This window comes from Eptesicus fuscus, chromosome 2 (genome assembly GCF_027574615.1).
Source record: "Eptesicus fuscus isolate TK198812 chromosome 2, DD_ASM_mEF_20220401, whole genome shotgun sequence".
NCBI classification, from domain to species: domain Eukaryota; kingdom Metazoa; phylum Chordata; class Mammalia; order Chiroptera; family Vespertilionidae; genus Eptesicus; species Eptesicus fuscus.
The window spans coordinates 74,724,494-74,742,841 of NC_072474.1; the positions used below are offsets into that span (position 1 = coordinate 74,724,494).

Consider the following 18,348-nt stretch of genomic DNA (forward strand, 5'->3'; position numbering starts at 1 on the left):
GTTTCAGTAGCTAATTCTCTTCCCCTCACAGCCCTCTAAAACAGTGGTTCTCAACCTTTCTAGTGCCACGACCCTTTAATACAGTTCCTCATGTGTGGTGACCCCCAACCATAAAATTATTTTCATTGCTACTTCATAGCTGTAATTTTGCTACTGTTAATGAGTCGTAATGTAAATATCTGTGTTTTCCGATGGTCTTAGGTGACCCTGCTAGTGATTTTCTGGCTGCTGTAGAGCCTAAAACTATCGGAAAACATACATATTTACATTACGATTCATTAACAGTAGAAAAATTACAGTTGTGAAGTAGCAACAAAAATAATTTTATGGTTGGGGGTCACCACAACATGAGGAACTGTATTAAAGGGTCGCAGCATTAGAAAGGTTGAGAACCACTGCTCTAAAAAGATTACAGACACAATTACCTCTAACTATCCATAATTATGACATTCATCTTATATAATAATGATGTAATATGCAAATTAACCCTCACACCCTCACAAAATGGCTGCCTACGACCAGGCCAGCAAGGGTGTTAGTGAGGGATGAAAAAACGCCTGAACAAGCAGGCTGCGTGGGGTGACCAGGCCAGCAGGGGAGTTAGTGAGGGACAACCAAAAAACTGAATAACAGGCTCTGTGGGGCGACCAGGCCAGCAGGGAGTTTAGTGACGGTTGACCAAATGACTGAACAGAAGGCTGCGTGGGGCAACCAGGCCAGCAGAGGAGGAAGTTGGGGCGACCAGGCCAGCAGGGGGGGAAGTTGGGGGCGACTAGGACAGCAGGGGGAGGCAGCAAGAGGTGACAAGTCTGGCAGAGGGGGTAGTTAGGGGTGACCAGGCCAGCTGGGGAGGTGCATTTGTGGGCAACCGGACTGGCAGAGGGGACAGTTGGGGGTGATTAGGCTGGAAGGGAGGGCAGTGAGGGGCAACTAGGCCAGCAGGGGGGCAGTTGGGAGTGATCTGCCAGAGGGGGCAGTTAGGGTTGACCAGACCAGCAGAAGGGGGCAGTTGGAGGAGACCAGGCCAGCATGGGGGGCAGTAAAGAGTGACCCGGCCAGTTGGGGGGAGCAGATAGTGGTAACCAGGCAGGCAGGCAGGTGAGTGATTAGGAGCCAGCAGTCCAGGATTATGAGAACGATGTCCAACTGTCACTTTAGCCCCGATCCCTGGGATCAGGCCTAAACTGTCAGTTGGACATCCCCCGAGGGGTCCTGGATTGGACAGGGTGCAGTCTGGGCTGAGAGGACACCCTCCCCCCCGTGCTGTGCACGAATTTTGTGCACCTGGCCTCTAGTCTATAATAAATTACAAATCACAGGAAAACTGTAAAGTTGACTCAGCTGGATGATAGCACTTTGAGATATTACACAGATTTGTTTAAAAATAAGGTCATTATTTTATAATTTTCTGACTTGCCATAAAATTCTCTGACTGTTCATCAAATGTATTTACTTTGGGTGTGTGGGTTATATTTTAACTTCCTGATTGATTTCCCTTTGGACATAAGCATGAGCCGTGGGAACGGGATCAGCCATTTGAAAAGAAGCCTGTGTACCGCCAGGATGCCTAGGAAGTGGGTTTCAGTTCTGCTGCTGCTACAGCTGAGTTGTCACTTCAGCCCTGGGAGCTGTGGGAAGGTGCTGGTGTGGCCCACAGAATACAGCCATTGGATGAACATGAAGACAATCCTGGATGCACTTGTGCAGAGAGGTCATGAAGTGACTGTTCTGACATCTTCAGCCTCAATTCTTGTTGATCCCAATAAACCATCTGCTATTCACTTTGAGATTTTTCCTACATCATTAACAAAAGATGATATGGTTTCTTTTTTCATGAAGCTGATCAATAAATGGACGTATGATCTGCCAAAAGATACATTTTGGACACAGTTTTCACTACTGCAAGAAATGTTTTTGGAAGGTTCTGACATGGTTGAAAAGCTCTGTAAAGATGCTGTTTTTAATAAGAAACTTATGACTAAACTACATGAATCAAAGTTTGATGTCGTTCTTGCAGATGCTGTTGTAGCCTGTGGTGAAGTGCTGGCTGAGCTACTTGAAATACCTTTTGTGTACAGTCTCCGCTTCTCTCCTGGCTATAAAATTGAAAAGTACAGTGGAGGACTTCCATTCCCTCCATCCTACGTACCTGTTGTCTTTTCAGAATTAAGTGATCAGATGACATTCATGGAGAGGGTAAAAAATATGGTCTATGTGCTCTATTTTGACTTCTGGCTGCAAACATATAACCAGAAGAAGTGGGATCAATTTCTGAATGAAGCACTAGGTAAGCTATGTTTTTACTTGGTAGCATGAAGTCCTAACATTCCTAGTCCTTTGGAAGATGAGTTGGTATATATATTGAGAGGAATTTGTCGTTTATAAATGAAATGATTAAATAATCTATAATAATAAAAGCATAACATGCTAATTAGACTGGACAGCCAAACAACCTTCTGGATGTCCTTCGAGATGACCTTCCGAACGAAGTTGGGGCTGCGAGGCCCTGCAACTACGAGGGCCAAGGCCCTTGCTTGAATTTCATGCATTGGACCTCTAGTAATATATAATGATCTTTTAATCTCACAAATACAGGGAGGGGGTTCCCCCCAAAAATGTATACACACTTTTTCTGATAGCTCAGTTGATGTTTCTTTCTTTTCAGATTTAACTCATTAATTGGAGTTAATAATTATTCAAAGTGTGTCTTTATTTGTGGGACACCCTATATCACAGAAATGGTTAAATTATAAGGTTAGTTTGAACCCTGGGGTACACTAGTATGGGATACTCCAGGAAGTTAGAGATCCCAAATTGAAGCACTGAGGAGTTCCTTCAGCAATCACATATCCATTCTTCTTTTTTGGTTTGTAATAGGCTTCATTTTTTAGAAGAATGTTCGGTCCACAGCATTATTAAGTAGAGATTTCCCATATATGCCCTGCCTCCTTTATTGTCAACATTGCCCACCAGAGAAGGACATTTGTTACAACTGATGAAAATATACTGACACAGCATTATTATCTAAAGCCCATAGTTTATATTAGGGTTCACTCTTGGCATTGTATATTCTGTGATTTTTGGACAAATTTATAATGTCATGAATCCACCATTATAGTATTGTAAAGAGTAATTTAACTAAAAATCCTCTGGGCAGTGGCTCTGCCCATTTCTCCTACATATTAACTTTACTATAATTTTTTATCTTCAATGAAGGTATTAGAAATTTCACTAAATATTTTCAACAAAGCACAAATGTAAATTAAGGGGTTACATATTTTTAGCACAATGTCTATGGGCCATTGGGGAAATTGTTTCTATTTGTTTCTCCTCATTCTTCTTATTTAAAAATTAAACTGTGTTTCCATACTACCTGAAGGAGTCTTTGAGGATGGAGAAATATGATTCTGTCTCAGATAGGAACCTATAACTTGAAGTTTCTAATGATTATATTGCTTCACTAAGTGCTTATATATTGCTTCACTAAGTGCTTATAAATCATCTGTTTTAAAGGCCAAAAATCTTGTTGAAGGGTAGATAATCACGTTAAATTTTTTGAAAACTATATTTCTTCATTACAGATAAAATGAGACAAAATTAATGGTAAGCACTATTTCCATGCTTTCCAGCTGTTTTTGGCAAATAGTTTTATTTCATATACAAATATTGTTAAGCTCCGAACATGAATCTAATGCAATAGTGGCCATACTCTCAAAGATCTCACAATTTACTTGTAAAATCTAGAAATAAGGGAATAGCTTGCTAAATTGTAGGATCTAGACTGAGTATTCTAGGAAAAGGCATTTCCGTGTGAATGGTAGGGTTGATTGACTAAGGAGTTGAAATCACTGTTTACATTTGCATTAGTTAATTTTGAAGCTTTACAGAGTAAACAAATGCATACTTAATTCTCTAATGCTTAAATAAATGTTTATGATTCTGAATGTACTGATGTGATATTAGAGGTAAAAGTCTATATAAATAATGAGTGTGTGCATATACTCTATTTTCAAGCCAATCCCTTTATTTGTATTTATTTTTTTAAATATGTTTTTATTAATTTCAAAAAGAGAGGATTGGACAAGGGAGAGAGAAAAACATTGATGTGAGAGAGAAACATTGATCCGTTGCCTGCTAGGCATGTGTCCTGACCGGGAATCAGACCAGCAACCTTTCAGAGCAGGGGATGACCCTAAACTCACTGAGTCACACCAGCCAGGGCTAAGCAATCACTTCTTTTTTTTGATAATTTTTCATCTTTAATTTTTTAATATAAATATTGTGCATGCATTTATGGTACAGGGGTCATAAGGAAATTTTCTCTTTTTAATTCTTTGTTGTTTAAAGTATTACATATAGTATTACATATGTCTCCTTTTTCCCCCACTGACCTCTCCCCAGCCACCCCCAACCCCAAGCACATGCCTTCACCCCCCCTAGTGTCTGTGTCCAATGATTATGCTTATATGCCTGCATACAAGTTCTTTGGTTGATCTCTTAACTACCCACCAACCCACCACCCCACCCCCACCTTCCCTTCTGAAGTTTGACGGTCTGTTTGATGATTCTCTGTCTCTGGATCTATTTTTGTTCATCAATTTATGTTATTCATCATATTCCACAAAATGAGTGAGATCATATGATATTTATCTTTCTCCAACTAGCTTATTTAGCTTGGCATAATGCTCACCAGGTGCATTCATGCTGTTGAAAATGATAAGAGTTCTTTCATTTTTACAGCAGGATAGTATTCCATTGTGTAGATGTACCACCATTTTTTAATTCACTCATCTGCTGATTGGTACTTAAGCTGTTTCCAAATCTTAGCTATAGTGAATTGTGCTGCTATGAACATAGGGGTGCATATGTCCTTTCTGATTGGTGTTTCTGTTTTCTTGGGATATACTCCCACAAGTGGGATTACTGGGTGAAATGGGACTTCCATTTTAATTTTTTGAGGAAATGCCATACTGTTCTCCACAGTGGCTTCACCAGTCTGCATTCCCACCAGCAGTGCATGAGGGCTCCTTTTTCTCCACATCCTCTCCAGCACTTGTCATTTGTTGATTGGTTGATGATAGCCATTCTGACAGGTGTGAGATAGTATCTCATTGTCATTTTGATTTTCATCTCTCAGATGATTACTGACTTTGAGCATGTTTTCATGTATCTCCTGGATTTTTTCTATGTCCTCTTTCTAAACTGTCTATTTAAGTCCTTTGCCCAATTTTTTTATTGGAGTGTTTAATCTTCCTTTTGTTAAGTTGTATGAGTTCCCTATAAATTTTGGAGATTAAATCCTTATTGGAGATAACATTGGCATATATGTTCTCCCACGCAGTGGGCTTTCTTGTTGTTTTGTTGATAGTTTCTTTTGCTCTGCAGAAGCTTTTAATTTTGATGTAGTTCCATTTGTTTATTTTCTCCTTAGTTTCCATTGCCCTAGGAGCTGTATCAGTAAAGATATTGCTATGACATGTCTGATATTCTACTGCCTATGGATTCTTCTAAACTTTTTATGGTTTCCCATCTTACATTTAAGTCCTTTATCCATATTGAGTTTATTTTTGTGTATAGTGGTCTAATTTCATTTTTTTGCATGTGTCTGTCCAATTTTTCCAACACTCTTCATTAAAGAGACTGTCTTGACTCCATTGTATGCTCTTGCCTTCTTTGTCAAATATTTATTGAGCATAATGGCTTGGGTCGAATTCTGGGTTCTCTGTTCTGTTTCATGGCTCTATATGTCTGTTCTTGTGCCAGTACCAGGCAGTTTTGAAAACAGTGTAAGCCGATGACTTTTAAACATCTTTGGCTACATTACTCTAAGCTCCTTTCAGAAAATTACCTAGTATATTCACATTACACTACTCTAATTTTCACTACCCTTTTTTTTTTTTTTTTTTTTTTTTTTTGCCCTTCAGGAAAACCCATTACATTATTTGAGCTAATGGGGAAAGCTGAAATGTGGCTTATTCGAAGCTATTGGGATTTTGAATTCCCTCGCCCACTCTTGCCACATTTTGAATTTGTTGGAGGCCTCCACTGCAAACCTGCTAAGCCTCTGCCTAAGGTAAAATATTCCTGTTTGTTCTGCTTTGATTATTTTGCACTTTTAGTGGGAATGATTCTGTGTTCTTCATTCAGAATGTCTGATCACATGGTGAGAGATATGGGAATCTGGGTAAAGAGACCATTAGAAACTCATATATTTTATACTATTTCAAGAATCTGAATGTCATTAGCATTACCAAATAAATAATTATACTTGGAAGGATTTGGAAATAGAGTCAGTTAAATTAAGGTCTTCCCTGTTGAACACATAAAAAAGTATCAATCATTCATTCAAAGATATTCTTAAAGTGACGTGCATAATCCAGAGATAAGTACTGGATAAGAGAGAAACAGTGAAGACACAATTTCTTCCCATAAATACATAACATTCTACTTAGAAAGACAGAATCTATATACATAAAAGCCTAAGTGACCTAACAACCGAACAACCGGTCAATTGGTCGCTATGACATGCATTAACCATCAGGGGGCAGACGTTCAATGCAGGAGCTGCACCCTGGTGGTTAGTGCACTCCTACAGTGGGAGAGCTGCAGAGCTGACCAATGGGCTCCAGACGCCGGGCTCACAGCTGGCAAGCACAGTTGCGCAGTATGAGCCTGTCCTGCCTCCATGACAGCACTACTGAGCAGCAGTGGCGGCAGGTGGAGCGGGGCCAGGATGAGCAGGAGCAGTGTGGGCCCAGCCCGGGCTTCTCCCAGGTTGCCTGCCACTTTGTGCACTACTACATCCACCGGGAGTCCCAGATTGCGAGAGGGTGCAGGCCAGGCTGAGGGACTCAACTGGTGCACCAATCCATGCACCAGGCCTCTAGTATTAGTAATAAAAATTGTGTGAAGAGTAGTATAATAAGGAAAGACCACAATGCTAGACAATATGCAGCAGGGATTATAGAAAATATTTCATATTATTGATAACTAAGTGGGACCTGAGGCTGTGTAGTAGTAGCAGAAAGGAATGGAAAGAAAGGAAGACACAAAAGGTAATGCAAGAAAAATAATAATAATTCCCATGAAGTCCAAGTTTAGTATATCAGGAAGAGGCTGAATAAAGAGGCAGCTGATCCCTAACTGGTTTGGCTCAGTGGATAGAGCATCGGCCTGTGAGGGGTCACAGGTTCAATTCCGGTCAAGGGCATATACCTTGGTTGCGGGCACATCCCCAACAGGGGGTGTGCAGGAGGCAGCTGATCAATGTTTCTCTCTCATCGATGTTTCTAACTATCCCTCTCCCTTCCTCTCTTTAAAAAATCAATAAAATACATTTTTTTTAAAAAGAAGCAGACAATGAGTGCATGAATAAATGACAATAAATGAGGTATCTAGACTACCTAAATGCATAGAAACAAAGTAGAATGATGATTGCCAGTTCCAATTTGCAAGATGAAAAAGTTCTTAGAGATGGGCTACATAATCATGAGAATATATATGTACTATAGAACTGTGCGTTTAATAATGGTTAAGATGGTCCCTGGCCAGTGTGGTTAGGCATTGTCCCATGCACCAAAAGGTTATTGGCTTGATAACCTTCAGGCCCCACCACCTTGAGCATGCAGGAGGCAGATAGATGATTCTCTCTGTCTCTCCCTCTCTCTACTTCTCTCTCTCTAAAAATCAATAAAAATATTTTTAAATACTTAAGATGGTAACTTTATATTTTGTGCATTTTAACACAATTTAAAATAACAAGCACTACACTAATAACTCCTTATAATACTTAATTTTCTCTTTGGCTCTTTGTAGAAATCCCTTCAATAGTGTTCACTATGCTATTGTCTTTTGTAATGGAAAAAAAATTCTTCCTTCCCAGGAAATGGAAGAGTTTGCCCAGAGCTCCGGAGAAAATGGTATTGTGGTGTTTTCCCTGGGGTCGATGGTCACTAACATGACAGAAGAAAGAGCCAATGTGATTGCATCAGCCCTTGCCCAGGTTCCTCAAAAGGTTAGAAAAACTCCCTTAGAGCAGAAAACTAACGAGTGTGTTAAACTCTGTAAAGTGTCTGATTAAGTAATGTTTACATGGAAGGTAAAGTATTAAAAGAGCTTCAATGGCCGAAACCGGTTTGGCTCAGTGGATAGAGCGTCGGCCTGCAGACTCAAAGGTCCCAGGTTCGATTCCGGTCAAGGGCATGTACCTTGGTTGCGGTACATGCCCTTGCCCTGCAGGCAGCTGATCGATGTTTCTAACTCTCTATCCCCTCTCTCTTCCTCTCTGTAAAAAGTCAATAAAGTATATTTAAAAAAAAAAAAGAGCTTCAATGATCTTAGATACCAATTTGGGAAAAAAATACACATGTCAGATGCTAAAGTAGTACAGAGGGTGTTTTTGATGGACAATAACTTTGGCATTAACATTCTGGTCACAAAGACCGTATATTTCAAAAGTACAGTGTGAAGTTTGGTTTGATAATAATATTATAGGGCAGGAACAGATATTACTAAGTCCTATCCTGTCATTTTCTTCATTTCCTTGCAAGATTTCTAGAGTACTGTACACACTACCAATGTTCTCAGAATGGACTTAAATTTTAACATTAAACAGGGAATGATAACAGTCTGAAAGGCATCATACAGTTTAGACTTGCCAGGGCTCACCAAACTGCATCCAGGTACCTAAGCCAGCCACAGTGATTTAGAGAAAGAAAAACTGGCGTGTACAAAAGAAAGAGAACCTCCCTGGGGGGCTGGGCCCTGCTAAATTCTGAAGCAGGAAGACATAAAAGAAAGGGTGGAGGTTGGTCCAGCCTTCAAGGTGACCCAGTGTTTTATAATATGTGACCCCAAAACAACCCATCAGAATAACTTCTCCTTATTAAGAAGAAGAAGGGAATATAATAGTCAACCAGAAGCAGGCCTAACATAGGATCATTTAAAATTCCTCGCCTTTCTCCAAAAAACATGATAGTAAATCATATTTTCTAATACATAAAATACAATTGTCTCTGTGTAATTGTAAAATACTTTTAGTTTCCTAACTAATGTAGCTTTCTCCTTAACACCTATGCAAATTTGCTGAGAACCTGAAGTAACTTTAACACTCACATAGAAAAGATGTTAACCACTTATAAACTAGAATCCAGCTTACTAGTGGACTTAGAAATTGCTTGGCCATTTATCATTAATTAACTGTATTAATCAATGTTGTCAGTCCATTGCAGCATGTTTTGTAGTGTTAACAGTCAGATGAATAAAATTGACCGTCATCATCATATTTGATCTTTTCAACATGTAGATTATTATTTACAAAGTGCCAATGGATTTCCTTTTCTACTTTTTAAGAAACTTTCAATCCTAGCTAGAGTGATAACACTGGATTTGGGTATAAAACCTCTTGGAAGTGATGATTAATAAGTAGAAAACTAAAAGAAGCTAAACATAATCAATAAGCAGACATTTTTTTATTATTAATAAGCTATTAAATATCAGGGTGACTTAATTTTCACAAATAACTGATTGCATTGATTTTGTAAAGCAAATGATGTAAAACTCTAATAAGGTAATTTATAAAATTAGTGAATTAAGTAAACCACTTCCCCATCATTCAAAAAGAAATAAACAGGTTAATATTAAATCTGGATAATGAGAACAAGTATAAAAAATAGGTTAAATAAATGTGTAGATTATTAGTAATTTTCTGGGTTTTGCACTACAATTATATGACTACCTAAAAATTTTATATGCTTGAATTGGTTATTAATAATCTCACTTGTCTAACCCTAAAGTGTGAAACATCATGATTGCACACATACCCGACTAAATATAAAAATAAGTAACACACAACATGAATATGTACGCTTTTTACATCAGTGTTTTATTGGTTCTCATTATCAACATGTCTTATCCTCATTCTCTTACCTGTAATATGTCAGGGGTTTAACTAGATGTCTCTTAACTTATTTAGAACAAGAGGCCCGGTGCACGAAATTCCACTGGGATTGGGCCTAAACTGGTGGTCAGACATCCCTCTCACAATCCAGGACTGCTGGCTCCCAACTGCCCTTCTCTGCAGGCTTTGTGCCTTCACAACTGCCCTCCCCTGCAGGCCTGGTCCCCCCCAACTGCTCTTCCCTGCAGGCCTGGCCCCCTCCCAACTGCTCTCCCCTGCAGGCCTGGTCCACCCCAACTGCCCTCCCCTGCTGACCTCGTCTCCCTCAACTGCCCTTCTCTGTTGGCCCGGTCACCCCTAACTGCCCTCCCTGCTTGCCTGATCGCCCACAACTGCCCTCCCCTGCAGACCTGGTCTCCCTCAACTTCCCTCCCCTGCAGGTCTGGTCCCCCCCAACTTCCCTCCCCTGCAGGCTTGGGTCCCCCCCCAACTGCCCTCCCTTGCTGGCCTGGTCTCCCCCACCTGCCCTCCTCTGCAGGCCTGGTCACCCCTAACTTCCCACAACTGCCCTCCCCTGCAGGCCATCTTGTGGTGGCCATCTTGTGGTGGCCATCTTGTGTCCACATGGGGGCAGCCATCTTTGATCACATCGGGTGGCCATCTTGTATCTTGGTATGATGGTCAATTTACATATTACTCTTTTGTAACATAGGATTCTAACATGATATAACTCTGCAGTTTGACTCAAGTAATACATTACCTTCTTTACCCTAACAGGTTATATGGAGATATGATGGCAAAAAACCAGATACCTTAGGACCAAATACTCAGCTCTATAAATGGATCCCCCAGAATGACCTTCTTGGTAAGATTCTGGAAAACCCTGAAATGAGAATCAAGTCAACCAGAATGATAAACAGTTCACTAGGATAGAAATTGTATCGAACATTGCTTATTAAAAACCTTAAAAATAAAATTGAACTTCCCAATATTTTTTCCCAGTCCTAGGGGAAAAGGATAAGCTATAACAGTTGGCATCTTATGTTACACAGCCATGTTCCTTATGGTCACAAACAAAAGATCTTTATTTCATGTGTAATTCCTCTCAGAGAGAATATCTCAACCTTTTTCCTATTCTCACTCTGCCTCCTAATTATCTCCTTTCACCAATCGTTTAATCCTCAGTAAGGTGTACAGGTGCCCTGAAAAATATCAGCTTCCCTTTTATTACCAGTGACTACATTTTCCATTGGGAAAAAAATAATATCTCCTTTTAAAGTGATAAATAATTCCATGATAATGTGTACCTGTTCCTTCCTCTAATTCTTGTGCAATCACCATCCCATTGTCTCTTGCCTTGACATCTATATATCACACTCTGTGACTTCACTATTTTATTAAGAGAATATATTTCAACATGCACCACTGCTTTATTATTATTTTTTTTTTGGCATACACTTTTTAAATCCAGAGTATTCTCTTTCCATGTGTCCATTGGCCACTTGCATTCATTTCAAGTCAAAAGAAACACACCTATCTTCTATGTAAGCCTTCACTGTCTCTCCAGCAGACTTAGGTGCCTCTTCCTATGAGTTCTGAAAGACACTTTAATACAGTCTGAAGTGTAGACCAATCTGTTACTAAATATATAATCTCTATCAGTGCCTTTATTGCACAACTCTTTATAATTCATAATTTGCTGAAATTCACCCAATCCTAGGCCATCCAAAAACCAAAGCCTTTATAACCCACGGTGGAGCCAATGGCATCTATGAGGCGATCTACCATGGGATCCCTATGGTGGGCCTTCCTATGTTTGCGGATCAACCTGATAACATTGCTCACATGAAGACCAAGGGAGCAGCTATCAGATTGGACTTCAACACTATTTCAAGTACAGATTTGCTCAATGCATTGAAGACTGTCATTAATGACCCTTCGTAAGTACCACATATTTTTAATAGTAGTTACAAATAGGTCTTTTGTCAATTATTTTGCTATTATGAATACAGCATTATGTTTTTTGTGAACTTCTGTTTTCATTCATTTTTGAGATAGATATCTTCAAGTGCACTCTGGGTCATACAATAACTTTATGATAAACTGAAAAACTGATGCCCAAAGAGATTGTACCATTTTACATTCCTATCAGCTATCTCTGAGAGTTCCAAATCTCTACATCATTGTGAATTCTTGTTATCATCAGTGTAGGTTTATAGGAACAGAAATGCATAGATATGTAAACTAAAAGACATATATAAAAATGTTTATAATAGCTTTAGATGTAATGGCCAAAAATTATTAATAATCTAAATGTCCATTGGTCATTACATGGAGAAATAATTTGTAGTATTGTCATACAATGAAATACTATAGGAAACCAAGATGGCGGCATAAGGTAAATACCTAATTGTTCCCTAACACAACAATTGGAAAACAGAGCGCACACCGTCCAGAACCATTGGAAAGCTGGCAGAGTGGAAAACCAACAACTAGAGAAAAAAAGAGAGGGGGACGCTGAGCCTCAGGAGCTGTGGAGGTGCGGAGATCCGTGAGCACAGGAAAGGCGGGCGGCTGAATACACAGCAGGCTTGCTCGCAGCGCGCGGAGAGGGAGGGCAGCAGACGCTGCGTGGCTAGCTTTCTCGTTTGGGAGAAAAACAAAACCTTCCAACTGCACTGAAATCCAGCTGCGGTCGGGGAGAAACTGGTCTGTTTGGCAGCGGGCGAGGCTCGAAAGCTGCCTTCTCTCAGAGGCACGCAGCCATTGATTAAGGCACGGAGAAACCGGCCCTCTTAGGAAGGCGAGGCCGGAAACCAAGTTTGTCTGTGCCATTCTGAGACTCCGCCCCATCCAAGCTGAGCACAGCCCTCCCAGTGACTGGATTTCTCATTCAGGAGAAAAACAAAACCTCCGGTCTGCACTGAAATCTAGCCCCAGCTGGGGAGAAACTGGTCTGTTTGTTAGGCAGTGGGAGAGGCTCGAAAGCTGCCTTCTCTCAGAGGCACGCAGCCATTAATTTGGGCATGGAGAAATCGCCCCTCTTAGGGCGAAGCAGATGGGAAACCAAAGCTTGTCTGCACCACCTTAAGACTCCGCCCCATCCAAGCTGAGCACAGAAACTCTCCCAGCAGAGACACTGCTGATCATCACAGCCAACTGGCTTGGAGATCAATTCCCGCCAGTGATACCAATAATCCCAACCACTCTGAACTCGTTTCTGGGGACACGTGGGGGACCCAGATGCTTACGGGGCTCTCTGCCATCGGTCAGAGAGTGAGAGTGACTTTTCTGTCAGTGTGGACGACACCAGATTTCAACCACTCTCATAAGGTACACATTCAAGAGGCAGACTCAGTGAGCACCAAAGCCCTACTGTGTCTCCAGCACAGCAATTCTTCCGTTATAGACACAGCAGGCCCGCACAACCAATTGGACCAGAGGTCAATTCCTCCCAGTGTACCAACATCAATCAGGGCTTTTAACTACACCAAGACTTTCCACTCAGCCCACAAAGGGGAGTACCAAGAGCGACCACCTAGGGTGATTGGGGAAGCTGAGCTACTTACTCCTATATGTCACCGACCACACAAAGCCACTCCATCAACACAGGGAAGCAGCCAAAATGTGGAGACATCGAAGCATGTCACAAGTAGGAGAGATAGATGAAAGCAAACTAATGGACGACACAGTGTTCAGAACCATATTTATAAGGTTACTCTAGAATCTTCTAAAAACCGCTGAGAAACTTGAAGAGACCTTCATTCTCTAAATGAGAATACCAAAAAAAATGGAAAAGGACCAGTCAGAAATTATGCATACACTGTCTGAAATAAAGAATATACAGAGTAGACCACCGCACCCGAAGAGTCAAACCAAAGATCTGGAATATGAGGAAGAAAAAAACACCCAACCAGAGAGGTGGAAAGGAAGAAGAATCCAAAAGTGTGAGGATAGCATAAGGAGCCTCCGGGATGGCTTTAAGCGTACCAATATCTGAATTTTTGGGGTGCCAGAAGAGAGAGAGCAAGATACTGAAAATCTATTTGAAGAAATAATGACAGAAAACTTCCCCCACCTGGTGAAAGAAATAGACTTACAGGTTCAGGAAGCGCACAGAACCCCAAACAAGAGGAATCCAAAGAGGACCACACCAAGACACATCATAATTAAAATGCCAAGGGCAAAAGACAAAGAGAGAATCTTAAAAGCAGCAAGAGAAAAACAGTTAGTTACCTACAAGGGAGCACCCATACGACTGTCAGCTGATTTTTCAACAGAAACTATGCAGGCCAGAAGGGAATGGCAAGAAATATTCAAAGTGATGAATAGCAAGAACCTACAACCAAGATTACTCTACCCAGAAAAGTTATCATTCAGAATTGAAGGGAAGATTAAGAGCTTCACAGATAAGAAAAAGCTAAAGGAGTTCATCACCATCAAACCAGTATTATATGAAATACTGAAAGGTATTCTTTAAAAAGAGGAAAAAGAAGAAAAAAGTAAAGACAAAAATTATGAACAACAAATACATATCGATCAACAAGTGATTCTAAAAATCAAGTGAATTAAAAATCTGAGGAACAGAATAAACTGGTGAACATAATAGAATCAGAGGCATAGAATGGGAGTGGATTGATAATTCTCAGGGGGAAAAGGGTGTCTGTGTGGGGGGTATGGGAAGAGACTGGACAAAAACCATACACCTATGGATAAGGACAACGGGGGGGAGAAAACCGGGTGATGGGTAGATATGGGGGAAAAAAGGAGAAACAATTGTAATAATCTGAACAATAAAGATTTATTAAAAATAATAATAATAAAATAAAAATTAAAAAAAAAAAAAGAAATACTATATAGCAAAGGAATTAACCAATAACTGCTACAGAAAAGAAAAAACAAGTGAGTACATACTATAAAATTTTAATATATATACAAGAAAAACTAATTTATGGTATTGGAGATCAGGAGAGTAGGTAATTTGGAGAAGGGTGTAGTATAATGGCCCAGGCATAGGGTAGTTCTATGGATAGTGGGTATATTGATATGTTCACTTTATAACTTTATTGATAATTTTGAAATTTTGAGCTAATCACTTAGAATATATGCACACACTTATAAATTTCAGACATAAATTGAAGGTATGTTTTATAAAATGTATTTTAAAATTATAGGAATTAAATAGGGGGAAAAAAAAGAAAAAGAAAACCAGAGACATTGAAGAAATGTTATTATACACAGACACTGGGGTGGTGGGGGCTCGCTCCGGGTGGGAATGGCTGGGTGGTAGAGGTCAATGGGGGGAAAAAGGAGACATATGTAAAACTTTAGACAATAAATTTAAAAAATTAAAAAATAATTTAAAAAAAGAAATGCTATCATAGTGTGGGAAAGTCTTTCTGAGATGTGACACTGAGCCAACATCTCCAGCAAGAGATAGAGGCAGCCTTGGGATGTTGCAGGAAAAACTGCTCCAGGAAAGGGAGGAAGGGGACAGAAAGTACTAAAGTGCTAACAAGAGAACACAATTTGGCACCTCCAATAAATAGCTAACTAGAAGAGCATTGTGACTACAGTAGGGCATGCTTGGTACAAAATGATAGAAGAGGTAGCCAGGGGACTGTTCTTGTAAGGTATGACAGGGCAAATAATTGATTTAGATTTTATTCTAAATGTGATAAGGAAGCAGATAGAAATTTTGAGCAGGTGTAGTAATCTGTTGGGTTTAACAAAAAAGTATTTTGGCTATAGGGTTAAAAATAGACAGAGTTATGAAGAGAGGAGTAGAAATACAGAGACTTGTGATGAAGCCTTTCTCCTGCTGGGAAACAATTCCTCTTTAAAACTTCTAGAGCAGTAGTTCTCAACCTTCCTGATGCCGCGACCCTTTAATACAGTTCCTCATGTTGTGACCCCCAACCATAAAATTATTTTCATTGTTACTTCATTACTATAATTTTGCTACTGTTATGAATCATAATGTAAATATCTGATATGCAGGATGTCTTAGGCGACCCCTGTGAAAGGGTCGTTCGACCCCCAAAGGTCATGACCCACAGGTTGAGAACCGCTGTTCTAAAGTATTATTCTAAACTAGAGGCCTGGTGCATGAAATTCATGCACTCGGAGGGGGGGGGGTGTCCCTCAGCCTGACCTGCACCCTCTCACAGTCCGGGAGCCCTCGTGGCATGTCCAACTGATGGCTTAGACCTGATTCCCAGGGATAGCAGGCCTAAGACATCTGTTAGACATCCTTAGCGCTGCTGCAGAAGTGGGAGAGGCTCCCGCCACCCCCACTGCACTTGCCAGCCATGAGCCTGGCTTCTGGCTGAGCAGCACTACCCCTGTGGGAGCTCACTGACCACCAGGGGTCAGCTCCTGCATTGAATGGGATTGGGCTAAAACTGGCTATTCAACATCCCCCGAGGAGTCCCAATTGTGAGAGGGTGCAGACCAGTCCAAGGGACCCCACAGGTGCATGATTGGGGCTGGGGAGAGACATGGGAGGTTGACCAGCCAGGGAGGGACCGCAAGAGGGCTCCAGGGCATGACCAGCCCATCTCGCTCAGTCCCAATCGGCCAGACCCCAGCAGCAAGATAACCTACTGGTTGGAATATCTGCACCCTGGTGGTCAGTGCACTTCATAGCAAACCGTTGAGCATCCTTAGCATATCATTAGCATATTATGCTTTGATTGGTTGAATGGACAACTGGATGACCAGACACTTAGCATATTAAGCTTTTATTACATAGGATACTAGAGGCCCAGTACACAAAATTTGTGCACAGGGGCATGTCCCTCATCCCAGCCTGCACCCTCTAGCAATCTGGGACCCCTCAGGTAGGGTTCCTAGGCCTGGTCAGCAAGCAGGGCCTATTGGGGCATTCCTTCCCCCAGCTGCTGGTAGCTGGCCCCACCACCGCCACCACCACTGCTTGCCATCTATGTGGTGCTGCCCCCTGCCCCTGCCACCGGTCACCTCCCTCTGTGGGCAACAGGTGTGGGGGTGCAATTACTTAGCTAGCCAGGGCCTCCCTCTGTTGGGCGATCACTGGCCAGTCCTGCACACCTGCAACAGTGTCACTGGCTGGTGGCCTGGGCCTCCCTCTTTGGGACGATTGATTGTGGAGCCCCCTCATCAATTGCCCTGCATAGGGTGACCTGGGCCTCCCTCTGAGGGGCAATTGTGGGGCGATGGCGGGGCCCCCCGACCAATCATATCACACCCGCCGTGGCTATCCTGGCAGCAGTGCATGTCATAGCGTGGTCGTGTGGAAGGTCATCCTGACGTTCTGCTGTTCGGTAGTTTGGTCGATTTGCATATTATGCTTTTATTATTATAGAAGATACAATTCCACTCTCCAACATATAGCATATAGAATGGCTTCTATCACTTCCTTTACTAAAAATACTTTAACTTTTCCACTTTATTTTTCATCTTTACTGTTTAAAATATTTTTCAATGAGAAATTTTTAATTTAGAAGTCAAATTTTCTTTGACATCCAAATAAAAATATACTACTTCTGTAATTCTAAGGTATGTATGTTAAATCATTTGCTTGACAAAAATCCTTAATGGGTTTGAATTGGTTAGGCAAATTAACTTCCTTTCAATGTTGGTATCTTTGTGTTTCTCCTTTAGATATAAAGAGAATGCAATGAGATTATCAAAAATTCATCATGACCAGCCTATGAAACCTCTGGATCGAGCGGTCTTCTGGATCGAGTTTGTCATGCGCCACAAAGGAGCCAAACACCTGCGGCCAGCCTCCTATGACCTCACCTGGTTCCAGTACCACTCTTTGGATGTGATTGGGTTCCTGCTGGCCTGTGTGGCAACTGCTACATTTGTCATCACAAAATGTTGTCTTTTTTGTTACCAGAAGTTTGCTAAACCAGGAAAGAAGAATAAAAGGGAGTAGTTGTTTCTAAGTCCTGAAGCTGATTTGCCTCACAGATGGGACTACTTCAGTTTATGCAGCACAATGAAGTTGTAACATGAGGATCCCTTCTTCCTGTGACAAAATGACTTTTCACAATTTAGCTTCTAAGATCAACATGTGTTTTCAAGTGATTTAGATGAAAGTTTATTTCCAAGTGGTTTACTACCTATTTGAGCTAGAAATATTTCATTCCAAAGAGGAAAAAAAAAAAAAACTTGGAAAAAATTAAAAATAACTAACTCTTTGAGACTATATTGAACTTTATTGCTCTAATTCACAAGCAATACCAAAAATATTATTGAGTTAAACAGTGTTTTAAATATTGTGCATGACACAAAAAGTATGAAGAAGTCTACACATAGTATCCATAGTATTTTGCACTCAGAGTATTTTAACTACATTCTGGTGTACAATTTTGTGGCTAAGGAAACTCAATCATTGGAATTCTGTAAAAAGGTTCACCCTTCCATTTCATGTTGGGAGACTAGTAATGCTCCCTGGCTCT

General features: G+C 40.8%; 1 protein-coding gene across 4 annotated transcripts; it reads left to right on the forward strand.

Annotated features, from left to right (window-relative positions):
• Positions 1 to 1,553: 1,553 nt before the first annotated feature.
• Positions 1,554 to 17,822, forward strand: LOC103301735 (UDP-glucuronosyltransferase 2B31-like). 4 transcript variants are annotated; one of them, XM_054728645.1, is made up of 7 exons: positions 1,554 to 1,932; positions 2,254 to 2,287; positions 5,925 to 6,073; positions 7,883 to 8,014; positions 10,676 to 10,763; positions 11,619 to 11,838; positions 17,543 to 17,822. In XM_054728645.1, exons 1-7 carry the CDS (start codon positions 1,564 to 1,566, stop codon positions 17,820 to 17,822), a joined length of 1,272 nt encoding a protein of 423 aa, XP_054584620.1. In that variant the 5' UTR covers positions 1,554 to 1,563. The 4 variants fall into 4 exon arrangements, with proteins under 4 accessions (XP_054584620.1, XP_008156964.3, XP_054584615.1 ...); XM_008158742.3 differs by having other exon boundaries at positions 1,554 to 2,287; XM_054728640.1 differs by lacking the exon at positions 2,254 to 2,287 and having other exon boundaries at positions 1,554 to 2,035.
• Positions 17,823 to 18,348: the final 526 nt, after the last annotated feature.

Coding starts and splice junctions, on each gene's coding strand:
- LOC103301735 (XM_008158742.3), top strand. CDS start 1,564: ATGCCTAGGAAGTGGGTTTCAGTTCTGCTGCTGCTACAGCTGAGTTGT. Junction 2,288..5,924: donor ATTTCTGAATGAAGCACTAG/GTAAGCTATGTT, acceptor TTTGCCCTTCAG/GAAAACCCATTACATTATTT. Junction 11,839..17,542: donor ACTGTCATTAATGACCCTTC/GTAAGTACCACA, acceptor TTTCTCCTTTAG/ATATAAAGAGAATGCAATGA.